At 38.1% G+C, this 12,225-nt stretch overlaps 3 protein-coding genes across 3 annotated transcripts in view; 1 reads left to right on the top strand and 2 right to left on the bottom strand.

Moving 5' to 3' along the window:
* Positions 1-259: 259 nt before the first annotated feature.
* LOC148911328 (type-1 angiotensin II receptor-associated protein-like) overlaps positions 260-12,225 on the top strand; it is a 45,532-nt gene continuing 33,566 nt past the window's right edge. The window contains exon 1 of the mRNA XM_089029308.1: positions 260-390. Coding sequence (XP_088885434.1) covers positions 349-390 — 42 coding nt within the window. The 5' untranslated portion in view covers positions 260-348. The remainder of the gene's footprint in view (positions 391-12,225) is intronic.
* LOC148911331 (uncharacterized) lies at positions 2,161-4,348 on the bottom strand. The gene is made up of 4 exons (XM_089029817.1): positions 4,052-4,348; positions 3,379-3,529; positions 2,900-2,944; positions 2,161-2,556 (listed from the first exon to the last, which is right to left on the bottom strand). Exons 1-4 carry the CDS (start codon positions 4,313-4,315, stop codon positions 2,318-2,320), a joined length of 699 nt encoding a protein of 232 aa, XP_088885943.1. The 5' UTR covers positions 4,316-4,348; the 3' UTR covers positions 2,161-2,317.
* Positions 5,999-9,471, bottom strand: LOC148911330 (uncharacterized). Its single transcript, XM_089029879.1, has one exon. It carries the CDS (start codon positions 9,469-9,471, stop codon positions 6,520-6,522), a length of 2,952 nt encoding a protein of 983 aa, XP_088886005.1. The 3' UTR covers positions 5,999-6,519.

Genomic DNA, 12,225 nt, shown 5'->3' with positions numbered 1-12,225 from the left:
AACTACCCGAATCCGCCATCTTTTTTTACATTCTCGCATAGCTAAAATCCCGTAAAATGCCAGCCAAAATGGCCGGGGTTTATGTATTTTTCTCCTATTTTTCTCCTATTACCCTATTTTCTACATCATGGCCTTAAAGATAGCCTTCTTACTAATATAGAGGTGTTGTTTTCCATTTCTGAGATTCATTTTCACTTAACCTTGGTTTATTGGGGGGAGGGGGTGGGGTGTAGGGTCACGTGACCTTCGTGCACGCATCCCGTGATCGAAGGGTTGATGATCGTGTGTTCATAAATAAAGTGGAAGTTGGAAGAAGGTTCGTGCTCAGCGTTTATTCTCTGCTTCAAAATGCATAGAGTAACAGTGACTATGCCTGCTATCTCCATAAAGGTATGAATACTTGTTATTGATGAATCTTAATTTGTACCGAGATGGAATAATTAATTAGTTTTTCGTGATAGCGGCCTTGTGATTGTTGAGCAACTCTCCCATTCTTGAGCAAAAGATTTAAAGACTTCATATATCAAAACTTATCCATTTATAAGTAGCAGCTTATATTGCCAATTGCTCAGAAACGGACTTTCACGAAGACACAAGCAATCAGATATATTTAGCGGAATTGAATACATTGCGATAGATATAAAGATTAGCACGTTATGACATGCCTGATAGAAGGTAGGAAGTTATAAACTTGTTGAAACTGAAAGTTGTTATTTTCGCTGGGATGTCAGGAAAGGCTACTTAAATTACTTCACTAAGCTTTACCTGAGTTTAGTGCAGTTATTCAAGAATATGAGCATTTGAAAGAAAGGATTCTTACAAATGATATTGACTCTGTTTTGCATGTGCTCTATATCAAAGTGCATCTAATAAGCTAATTATCATCATCACTCTATGATCCCATATAAAAGCAACTATTGTATTATTTCCATTTCTCTTCCCTGTCCAAATTCAAGATTAATTTGGATCGTTTCCATTCGGATTCATTCTTTCGAGGGAAAACTATGACTTGTCCAACCAGTCTAATATAGTTTGGGGTGATATATAATTAATCTGCAATAGGCCTACTGGTCTGTACAATTTGGAAATACATGTAATTGAATTCAAAAAAATTCCTCTGACTGCCAAATTGGACTCAGCCTGTCAGCCTCTTCCAATTTTGTCAGTCCTCTGAATTTTTTTCATCCAATTATTTCCAAATTGGACAGCATGCATGTAGTCCTATTACCTATACTTATAATACACTCTACAAAATTACTTGATTCTGATTGGATAAGAGGAGTACAATTAAAATTAAGGGTAAGGTTTTGTCTGTGTTATAGTACAAGTCCAAGTAAATCCCAAAACCCTTTTTATATTCACATTTCTCATAGTGGCTTATGCCTTGGAGGGGGGTACTCCAAGGCAAAAATATCGGATATGCTCATCATATCTCTTAGGGGTAAAAATCAGCGATTTGGTATCTTTTAGGGTGTAGATTAAAATTTAGAATTTCAACATTTATTTGGGTACACCTACTTGCAAGAATGTTGTCATACGATATTAGAAAATTAGTAATTTAGTGAGAAAGGAATACATTAAAAGACAATACTTTTACCCTGGTTACTTGTATGCTTTGTGACGCGTTGACCAGAAACAACGAAGTATAGTTTGATAAACGAGCAGGAGTGTTTTATCAGGTTTAAAACCATGAGGCGTAGCTGAGTGTTCTTAGACCTGATAAAAGAGAATCTGCGAGTTTATTAAACGACTTCAAAAACTCATGGATAATTAATGAGCATCTAGGGTCCTTATTCGTGACATGCCCTTGTACTCTTTTGGCCCTTTATAAAGATTTCAAAATCTTTATATAAAGATATCCATGTTGAACTATTACTAGGTATAAAGATCCATGCAAGTGATGGATTTGAAGGATCTGATAGGTCTTAATGCTCATTACTAGCGTGGTTCTGAAATAGATCTAGTCAGAAAGATTGGAAAATCTGAAAGTCGGCCATGTGCAACCACCATGTAAAAAAACCTTGGCATAGTTGGCTGAACATACTCCTTGAAAATTAATTTTTGGGTCCTTGTATACTCCTTGAATAGTCCTTGAATTTCAAGTGGTTACCTCAGCACAAACCCTGATAACAAAACGTGTCATGTTCTGGAGCATGTGAAGAAGTCATTTATTTATTTTTTATTGTAGTCATTCATTTACATTCTTGAAGTCATTAATTTACTTTTTATTGTTTGGATAAATATTATATCTGCATCATTGTAATGTCATTATCCAATATCCTGACATCTGCAAGTTTTCGTTGCCTTGTCATTGCCTTTACTGACAACTCATTTCTCTCAGCTCTTTCGCGTACTTCTCTTTAAAGTTGTCTCTGCTCATTTTCAAGTATTGAACGAAATCTTTGTATATTTTATCGTCACAAGGAGCAGTCTCGTAGCAGTCCATGAAGTGACTAACATCACTGCATAATTTCTTGTTACTCATGAATTCCTTTGCCAATTCAGTTGCACAGAGGCGGTTCGTTTTAGCAGCACAAGGTGCAAAGTCGTCTGCCTCTGAAATGAAGAGATTGAGAATACTGAAGTAGATCTTACACTTTTTTTGTGCTTACGCCACTTCCTAGTGTGCTTTATTACAGAACGGAGCACGGCGAAAGCCATTTTATTTGTGAACCAGATTCCGCTCACTCCATGTTAACTTTGCTTATAAATAACCACATTAGAGTGCACGCACTAAAACCGTGAACATTAAATAGTACTATTTCATACAAAATCCTTTGTTTTCTAGTGTTTAGTTATGACTATTTAGTGCTAAAAAAGAGTATTTGTTTCACGGATTTAGTGTGAGCACTCAATCATGCGCAGGTGTCGAGATCTATTAAAATTAAGTCTTACTAACCAAGGTCTTTCCAATGAGCTATCTTTGTGAAATATTCTTCTTTATCTAAAAGAAGAAAAAAAATTGAGAACCCTTTTGTCTATTTCTATAATTCCTTCAGGCATTATTTCTTTTTGAGAGGAAAGAAAACAATTAGTCTCCTACGCAGCCGCTATTAGTTTCGTCACGCAACGCTCACGCCACGCTACTTAAACAGTAATGATGAAAAGGTAAATTATACACCGTGAACACGAAATTATACACCACGCTACTTAGGGGAGTGAGCGTGGCGTGACGACACTAATAGCGGCTGCATAGGAGGCTAAAACAATAAGGACGATCTATATTCTAAATTTCAATGTTTCTAATTTACGGTGACTGATGAATAAAAAGGTTTGAAAAATGTACTTAGGCCGCGGAACGGTTTTTGCATAGATTTTGGACGATTTTTGGCACCGTGTTCCCTGACGTAAAGTAGCAAAGTAGTTTAGTTTAGATACCATGAAAAACTTGTTCCAATCGACTAAGGTCAGGGTGGGTACAAACGCCCAATTTGTTGTCGATGACCATGTGCTGGAGGACAATGAATCGTAACTCGTTTATGAATTCCCCAGAACATCCAAGATTGGACATCAGACATTCACCGATACCCTGCATGAGAATGGGAAAACATTATCAGTAAGGTTTTGCGGAAATTGGGGGATTAAAAAACTACCATGCCTTTCATCCAAGCTTCTTGTTTTTTCCCGAACCCTGAAACAACCGTTGGTGCTGATAAAAGGCAAGGCTATAACTCATAGATAAAACCCTGAAACAACCTCTGGGCTAATCTAAGTCAGGGCATGGCTAACTCACAGATAGAACCCTGAAACAACCTCTGGGTTGATCTAAGTCAGGGCATGGCTAACTCACAGATCAAACCCTGTAACAACCTCTGGGCTGATCTAAGTCAGGGCATGGCTAACTCACAGATCAAACCCTGTAACAACCTCTGGGCTGATCTAAGTCAGGGCACAGCTATCTCACAGTCGAAATTTGTATTTAGCATGTTGGGTTTTGAACAGGAAAATGAGATCTAAAAAATACCCCTCGAGTCAAAAGGTCAAAAGAAAAGCCCACACCCCATACTTACACAAAAATAACGCGAAAAAAGTATTAAATTTAATAATTTACCTTGTAAGAGTTGCAATAACTTTTCATTAAGGGTTGGTTTTTGTCGGCGGTACGATACGCGTCCGTGTAAAGTCCTAAACACCTCGAGAATTCATGTTTCTCGCAGTCGCTTATGTCTGCCTTCGCGTTAACCACGAAGACATGCCAAGAGAGAAGAAGAACGATAGCAAAACGTGTCATGTTCTGGAGCATCTTCAAGTCGTGAAGTGTAGACCTTCTGAACTCTTGAAGCCAATAAGTTTGAAATTGTATCACACCCTGCATTTATCGCGGTGACTAAAAATATATCGACCAAAAAAAAAAAAAAAAAAAACACCCTAACAAACAAACATAATTCAACATTCTTTGAGTAACATACAGTAACCTTCGTATCTCAAAACTTAATATTGAAGTTTTGCTAAAATGAAAGAGGAGTAAAAGTTCAAAAAATTGAAACCTAAGTAAAGAAAAAATATACTCGTTAGTTAAAGTTTTTCTTTTTTCTTTCTTTTTCACTTCTTTTTCACCTTCACACTGAATGAGACTGATACGACAGTCGAAAATAGTCAACCTGCCTCAAGGACCATTTTTATTTTTCCTTGTTTGTTTGTTCATCTTTCTTTGTTTCCATTCCTTTGTTTTTCCTTATTTCGCTTTCTCTCTCTCTCTCTTTTCTCCTTCTTCTTATTGAATTGTCACGGGAAGTATGGCAGATGAGTGTAGAAGATACCACAGTAGGCTCGCCGAACCAATTGCCACCGAGAAAGGAGAAGATTATGCCACCATTGTATCCTGGATACGAGCAAGAACCACAAGAAGATTGAATAGGAATTTTAAAAGACATAGACTTGGATGTCCAGACTGCAATGACAGCAATTAGCTAGATTTTGTTCCCCATTATATTTCAATAAAATCAAACGAGCACAGAACGCCTAGTACATGCTTTTGTGACGTCTAAATTAGACTACTGCAATAGCGTCTTGCATGGTTTACCTACAAAGCAATTAAATAAGTTGCAGCGCTTGCAAAATTCAGCTGCCAGACTAATAACTAAAACTAAGCGCAGAGAACATATAACTCCTGTTTTACGCCAATTGCATTGGCTGCCTATTAAGCAAAGAATAACTTTTAAGGTCTTACTAATTACTTTTAAGATTATTAACGGTTATGCACCAACATATTTAAGCAGTTTATTAGAATCTTATATACCTAAGCGCACTTTACGCTCTGCTTTTAAGAGGCTGTCCGCGTAAGAACGGATAAGGCAAAATTTGACCCATCACCGATTTTCCTGATTTTCTTAGTAAAAGTCCACTATTATATGCAATGAACAATTATCACATTTATTTGGATCAATTCGGATTTTTAGGTACTTTATGAGACGGTTTTCGATGACACCTCAAAACTTGCAAATTCACCGTCGGGAAAGCTGCGATTAAGCTGTACATATCGGGCGCCGCCAAAATTTTTTTACTAACTTAAATCAACTGAAAACTTTTACACATGAATTTTATAACTTTTGGTTATAATTAAAAGTTTTAACGATTAAATTTGATAAAATTTTCACTGAGATACGATTATTTAAATATATATACTAAAATTCTTAAACGCGTTAGGCGCTAAAATACCTGCAGTTGAAGGCGATTTTCTCGAAAGTGGGACCTAACCTAGAGTTTAGTCTATCATAGCTCAAATGCACTAACACCAGTCTACAAACTTATGAAATAAAATTTGTGGGTACTCTTGTTTACGCGCCGTACAAGAAGTCGGCAATTCATTAAATTTCGCCAGGTTAAGCAAAACCGATAATTGCCGGTGCGATGAAAAAAGACCAAGTTTGGAACCAAAACTAACTGAGTATATCAAACAAGTCATTAAATACCAGTTTTGCCTTTAAGTAAGCATGTTGAGCCTTTTTAAACATTTTAAAAACGTTTTTTAAAACGATATTTATTTTTTATTGGTACGATATGCAAATTAGGTTCACAAATTTGCATCAAACAACATGAAAGCGTGAAGTTTTATTTTTTCCCTGTGAGCCATTTCTAATCAAAATTACTCTTCTAATTTCAGTACTGAATCTGTCACAAGCATATGTTCAGCTCATATAAACAATATGTCATTATCAATCTTAAAGAAAGGGAACTAGACTAGCTGAGTAAAACATCCGGACTATGCACATAACTGTTTTTGTACACCTCATAAAAACATTTTCTTGTACGGTTTACCATGTTAAATTGGAGGTATAATAATCTGTCAAATACATTTTAGCTTCATCAACAACAACTAACTTTAACTATTGCCAATACTTCGTACAATATGAGCTTTCAGACTGCTAATGTCAGGTTGGCCAAATGCCTGCTAGCATGATATACACACAAACAGAAACGTGCAGGGGTAACAAGGAGTACTGCTCCTCAGCTCCTTCCTCGGTGGCACTTCTTTAAATATATCATTAACATTTGTACAGTAATTATACAGAAAATATTTTACTGTACAAAACACGAACACTCCTCTATAAAGGACATAAGCTCTGCAATAAGGTCTTTCTTTCTGTCTTTCGATTTGAAAGGTATGGCAAAATGATGGCAGATTTGTTTTAGTATTGCCACGTTGAATTTACACAACTTGTTTTCTCGTACGCACTCGCAAAGATTAAAGGCGTCGTATGATATTGGATGCTGTGGTTTGATTTCATTAGCAATCTCTGCTATTAGTGCTTGTCGTTCACATTCTTCGTCTTCTTGCAGGAGTTCTTTACACTCAAGGTCAATTTCTGTTGTAGAAGATCCTTGTTTTCTTCTCCTGTTAGCTGCGAGGCGACTAAAGAAACCTTGTATTTGTGTTTTTGTTAACCATTCCTCTCTTGTAAACAAACGATTATTTTGTTCATCTCTCGCATTCCGCATATCAGTAGAAACCTTTTGAGGGTCTGCTTTATGTCCTGTCTGCTCACCAATATCAAACCTTGCAGTTAAGTAGCTTCTGACATTATCCGAAAATCTCGAAGATCCACTTCGTGGTTTGGATAGGGCCCAGCCCATCTGAACAGCATAGTTTGGTGACGATGACTTATTGTCATTTGTAACGTTAATAGTAGCGCATGCTTCGTCTTCAGTGATGTTGACTGCTGTGGTGAACCTTTCAACCCAGTCCCTCCTTAGTTTATCATATAGTGTTTCCTTTCTTTTTTCCTTTAAAGAATGGTCCCCGATGTCCAAATGTGATTCGAGCTCTGAAAAGGTTTGAAAACTCTTCACGCACCCCGGCTCCGAACACTCAAAAATTTCTAGCTCCAAATCCGTGTCATCATCTGATCTTTCTGGTAAAGGCTCCTGGCATTTGTATACTCGTGTATCTTTAGGAGCGAAAAAGTCATTAATGACCTTGAGATCGGTGCTTCCCTGGCTTTGTGAGACTAGCTGCGTAAAAGGAATTTCTTTACCACGACCTATTGCGTAAGATTTCCAAACACGAATGCCTTTCTCCTCAAATTGAATATTATGTAACTTGCTGAAGCCATCTATTTTCTTAACCTGCAAGGTTTCCTTCTCCTCATCTACTACGCAGACACATGCAGACGTACCTTTTACTGGCCTTTCTGAAAGTGCTGTTCTCATATTCTCTGCACATAGAATGTCATGTCCTTCGTTGCAGTACCGTCGGATGCATGTCTTCATCGGGCATAAAATTCGATCGCAAACATCCTTGCCATACTGTGGTTCTGAATAATCGTATCGACAAACAGCTATACCTACTCGCTCGCCGATATCTTTTGCTGCAGCAATTAGAGCGTTATTATGATAACAGCCGGCTTCATCCGACCGCAGATAAACCTGGGTAACATGCGGTTTCTGGATCTTGATGACCTTCAGTGTGTTTTCGATAACTGAAGATACTGCAAACCAGTCTTGCTGGCACGTATCAAAGAGGTGGGCATATGACTGTAGTTCTAAAGAACCTTTCTTCTTCGTATCGCTGGAGATAACTGTAGATATGTGCCAGCTTAACCCTCTTTTACCGTACCAGTCGGACTGCTTTTCACGGTATCTAAGCTGCTGGAACTTCATTGCCCAGTCCATTACAATAAGTGCTGCGTTCGGTTTGTTGGTAATTATCTTCAAGCAATCCTGCTTTGCTGCTTCCTGGTTAACAGATCGAAGGATGTGAGCCTTCCATTGCAAGATGTGTGAGCGAGCCTGCTTGAAATCGTACTGTAGATCTTCTCGCTGCTCCTTGCTGTAAGGGCTCCATAATGAGCTTTGTATTTTGCACTCTATGTTATCAAGAACATCTATAAGATTGCGACAGTCTTTGCAAACTTCAGAGTGTTGGTGTGAACATTTTTCCTGATAATCGAAGTCATTCTCGTCACTTAATGCAAATTTACGACAATGGTCAGGGCATGTGGACTCCTCTGGTTTGCAATGCACACGATAACCAGTCTTTAAGTAGCGTTTTGCACTTCTTAGCTTTCCCTTTACGTCAATGCACCATTCTCTTGTCAACCCTCCTTTTTCAAGATTATCAACTATCAATTCAACTGTGTGAAAACCAGCGGATCCATCTGCAGCAGTGTTGTCTAGGCCTTGTAATGATTTTCTCTGAGATGCTTCCCTGACGTCTAAAACTTTAAATAGCGTGGAACGGCTTAGTGGCTCACAGTTTTCCTCTCGGCAGAACTGTGTATACTGGCTTATCATCGTCGACCGCGTTACGGTACGCACAACGTTCGGCATCTCCATGGTTTCCCCATTGTCGAGTTTCAAGATTCTGCTTCCATATGCCACGTCCTGGTAAAAGTATGGACGGTTTATGAATTCGATGAAATGGTCCATTTTGCTCATGTCAACCCTCTCACGATGATACTTCTTCTTTTCAGGTACAGTGCCTGGTCCTAAGGTTTTTGCGTGGCATCTTGCTCTGTGTATTTGACGCGTTGACAATTTTCCGTACGGCAAGTGTATTTTCTTTAAAGTGCTGATTGAATACTTGTATGCATACAGACTGAGGATTTGGGTTTTGGTGTTTCTGTTATTAGCATTTTTATATGCGTTCATAAGAGTTTTCACTAGGTCATCAACTCTAGTTTCGTCATCCAGCTTTCCTAGATTAGAAGACGCCATTGCCTCAAACAGCTGTTGGCCATGGTTTGGAGCTATTACATCGCATACAAGCATACAGTCTTCAGTTGCTTTCTGGATAAAATGTTGTTGGTGATTTACATTAACATCATTCCAAGAATTAATCTGTAAATCCAAAGGTTCTCGGGAACAAGATATCTTTCTTGCGATGTCATCCATCGCTGTATTATAAACATTTAGGACATCTTTGCTTTTGGTGTTCCCGTATGCCATAGTATGGCCAATTCCTGGAGTCCAACATGGACTGAGCATGGGTGAATCAGGCGTCGATATTTCACGGAAAGGAGTTGTTTTCATATCTGCGGTATGTGTGCTTATCACCGAATTCGCGTAACATTTTGCGGCTCTAAAAGTGAATGAAAAGTAACATTAAAGTGTTAGCAAAAAGAATCAAATGTAAATTTTATGGGAATGAAAACGCAACATTGTAACCCATCTTTGCAAGACTAGTAAGACTACCGAAACACCCCGTTTAACTCGCGGATTGCAAATCCGCGTATTATTTGTTCCTTTCCTACTTAGTCAGGCAAAAAGGGAAAAGGAAGCAACCGGTTGTAAAATAATGGATATATTTCAACTTGTAAACTAACCTTTGATGATAATTGAGATGGGCTGTCTTTATGTTTTTCTTAGCTTGAATACGCTCAGCATGTTTCTTACGGCAACAAGTACACACAGCTATGTATATATAAAACAAATTCTGAATCAAAAGATCATTTATAGCAAAGATCCGCCTATATTCAACTTAAGTATATTATACTGGCAATTATGTTGATCACTGGATGTCCGATTAAAGAACTGCAATTTATTTAATCTTTTGAATGCGTTAAAAAAGGGGGAAGTGGGGGGGGGGGGGGGGGGGACGAAATTCAAGTTTGGGCCCCGAAACGCCAAACCAAAACCAAAACAAACCAAAAAATAGCCCGCATTGCGTTTTACGTTCAGTTTAGTTTTTAGTTTTACGTTTTAGTTTGGGGGATCTCATCCTACGCCCTTGATATACATTTGCTTAACTTTAAACTAAAAAAAGGGAGAGATAAGTGCATGTACATTTTAGATAATACTTACGTGATCCGACAGCTGTAGATATACCAAATAAAAGGTGTATTTCTTCGGCCATTTGCCAATTTATAACGTGTCTTCCCGCCACGCTCGTAGTTTTACCAGAATGATTCGGGTATTGACAAGACTTCGGTGGTCACCAGAATCTTCCTAAAAGATGCCTGTGCTTTGGACATATGGTCATGGATGCGACATGAGTTGATGATAAGCCTCTGATTCCAGCTCTCGCTAAAATCAATTCGCTTTCTGTAATATCTAAGCATTGGGACAAGTGACAGCTCACTAAATGAGCAGAAATACTAGCATTGCACTCTGATAGCACCACATGTGCGTCAGTGCCCCTACTGGATCCACATTCCGTCTGTAAGATTTCGTAAAAAGAACAACGGGTCGGCAAAGAAGACATTTCTCAACATAATACATCATTGGTTAAAAGTAGCTCGAACAAATATGACAAGGCTTCACAAGGCTTAGCTTGCTACGTAATACCATTCAGTCTGGTTTTAATTAAAAGAAATCTACAAGTTTTAGTACAAATAAACAATGCTAGCAAATCATCGAAGAAAACTTAGAGAAAAGTCGCAAAGACATATCCTGGTAAAAAAAACTATTTCTGTTTTGATTGGAAATATTTGATTGGAGTATATAATATAGGTTCACAAGTGGAAAAAACTTCACGCTTTCATGTTGTTTGATGCAAATTTGTGAACCTAATTTGCATATCGTACCAATAAAAAATAAATATCGTTTTAAAAAACGTTTTTAAAATGTTTAAAAAGGCTCAACATGCTTACTTAAAGGCAAAACTGGTATTTAATGACTTGTTTGATATACTCAGTTAGTTTTGGTTCCAAACTTGGTGTTTCGTTATGCGCGAAAAGCATGAATTTAATAATAGATTCCTTTCTGCACGCACGCACGAGTAGCTTGCCTCGGATTAAGTCGCATTTGTATATAAGTAAGTGACGCTAATTTAAATTCAGTTCGTCGAGTTTCAGAGCAAGCTACCGGGTAAGTCAGATCGCTTAAACTTTATATATATTTTTCTACACAAGTAACGCTTTATTTTGCTTCGCATTTTTTAGATTTCGAACCAACTCGTATATAACTCGCGAAGAGAATTAGTTCTGAAACCGTAGCTTGTAACATTTCGTCAATAAACGAAACATTCGAAATCCGAGCTCACCAAGACGACTGGAACATGGCCGATGACGTTAAGAACCAAAGACGAGCAGCTAAAGGCAAGTTTACCAGAAAATTAAACGAAGTAAAGAAGGCTATCGACGAAGATTGTGGAGTAGAAATAGTCAAGAGAAATTACGACGAATTGGTTGAAACCTGGAAGACCGTTGAGTTAAAGCACGATGTTTATACCACATTCCTGACTGATGAAGAGGTAGAAGCCGGTGACACATGGATTCTGGAATTGCAAGATTTGTTCAGCGACGCTATGAAACGCCAGAATCAATACGAGAAGAAGAAAACGTCTACCGATAATGAAGCCAAGGAACAAGAAGAAAAGAAGCAAGCGGTTCTTAGAGAAGAAGAGAAATTTCAACGAATGTTAGATCAAGCGTATGTGAGAAGGAGTAGTGCCAAAGCAGTCTTTGGACAAGCTATAAATATTGTGAAATATTCGTCGCTTGCAGCCCTCAAGGTAGCCAAGAAAGAATTAGATGAAGCCTTTGCCGACTGCAAGAAAGCAAACAACGAGTATCTCAGCCTGCTACCCAGAGAAAGTGCCACTCTAGAAATCACGTGGATAGTCGCTATACAGAATATGTACAGTCAAGCTGCTGGGGAAGTTGAAACAAAGTTGACAGAAGAACTAAGTATTCAGGAGACAGCAAAGATGAATAATCTACGGTTGGAAAAAATAAAGATGCCGAGATTCGAAGGAGAATTAAGAGAATATCCGAGATTTAAAGCAGATTTCCAGAAACAAGTTATGACAAGTTTATCAACAGAAACCGCTCCATATACGCTAAG

Source organism: Actinia tenebrosa, unplaced genomic scaffold (assembly GCF_029948245.1).
Source record: "Actinia tenebrosa isolate PJP-AT-01 unplaced genomic scaffold, QUT_ActTen_1.0 PGA_scaffold14__42_contigs__length_11649687, whole genome shotgun sequence".
Classification (NCBI taxonomy): Eukaryota; Metazoa; Cnidaria; class Anthozoa; order Actiniaria; family Actiniidae; genus Actinia; species Actinia tenebrosa.
Note: the sequence above shows the minus strand (reverse complement) of the source record. Positions and strands in the feature narration are given on the sequence as shown.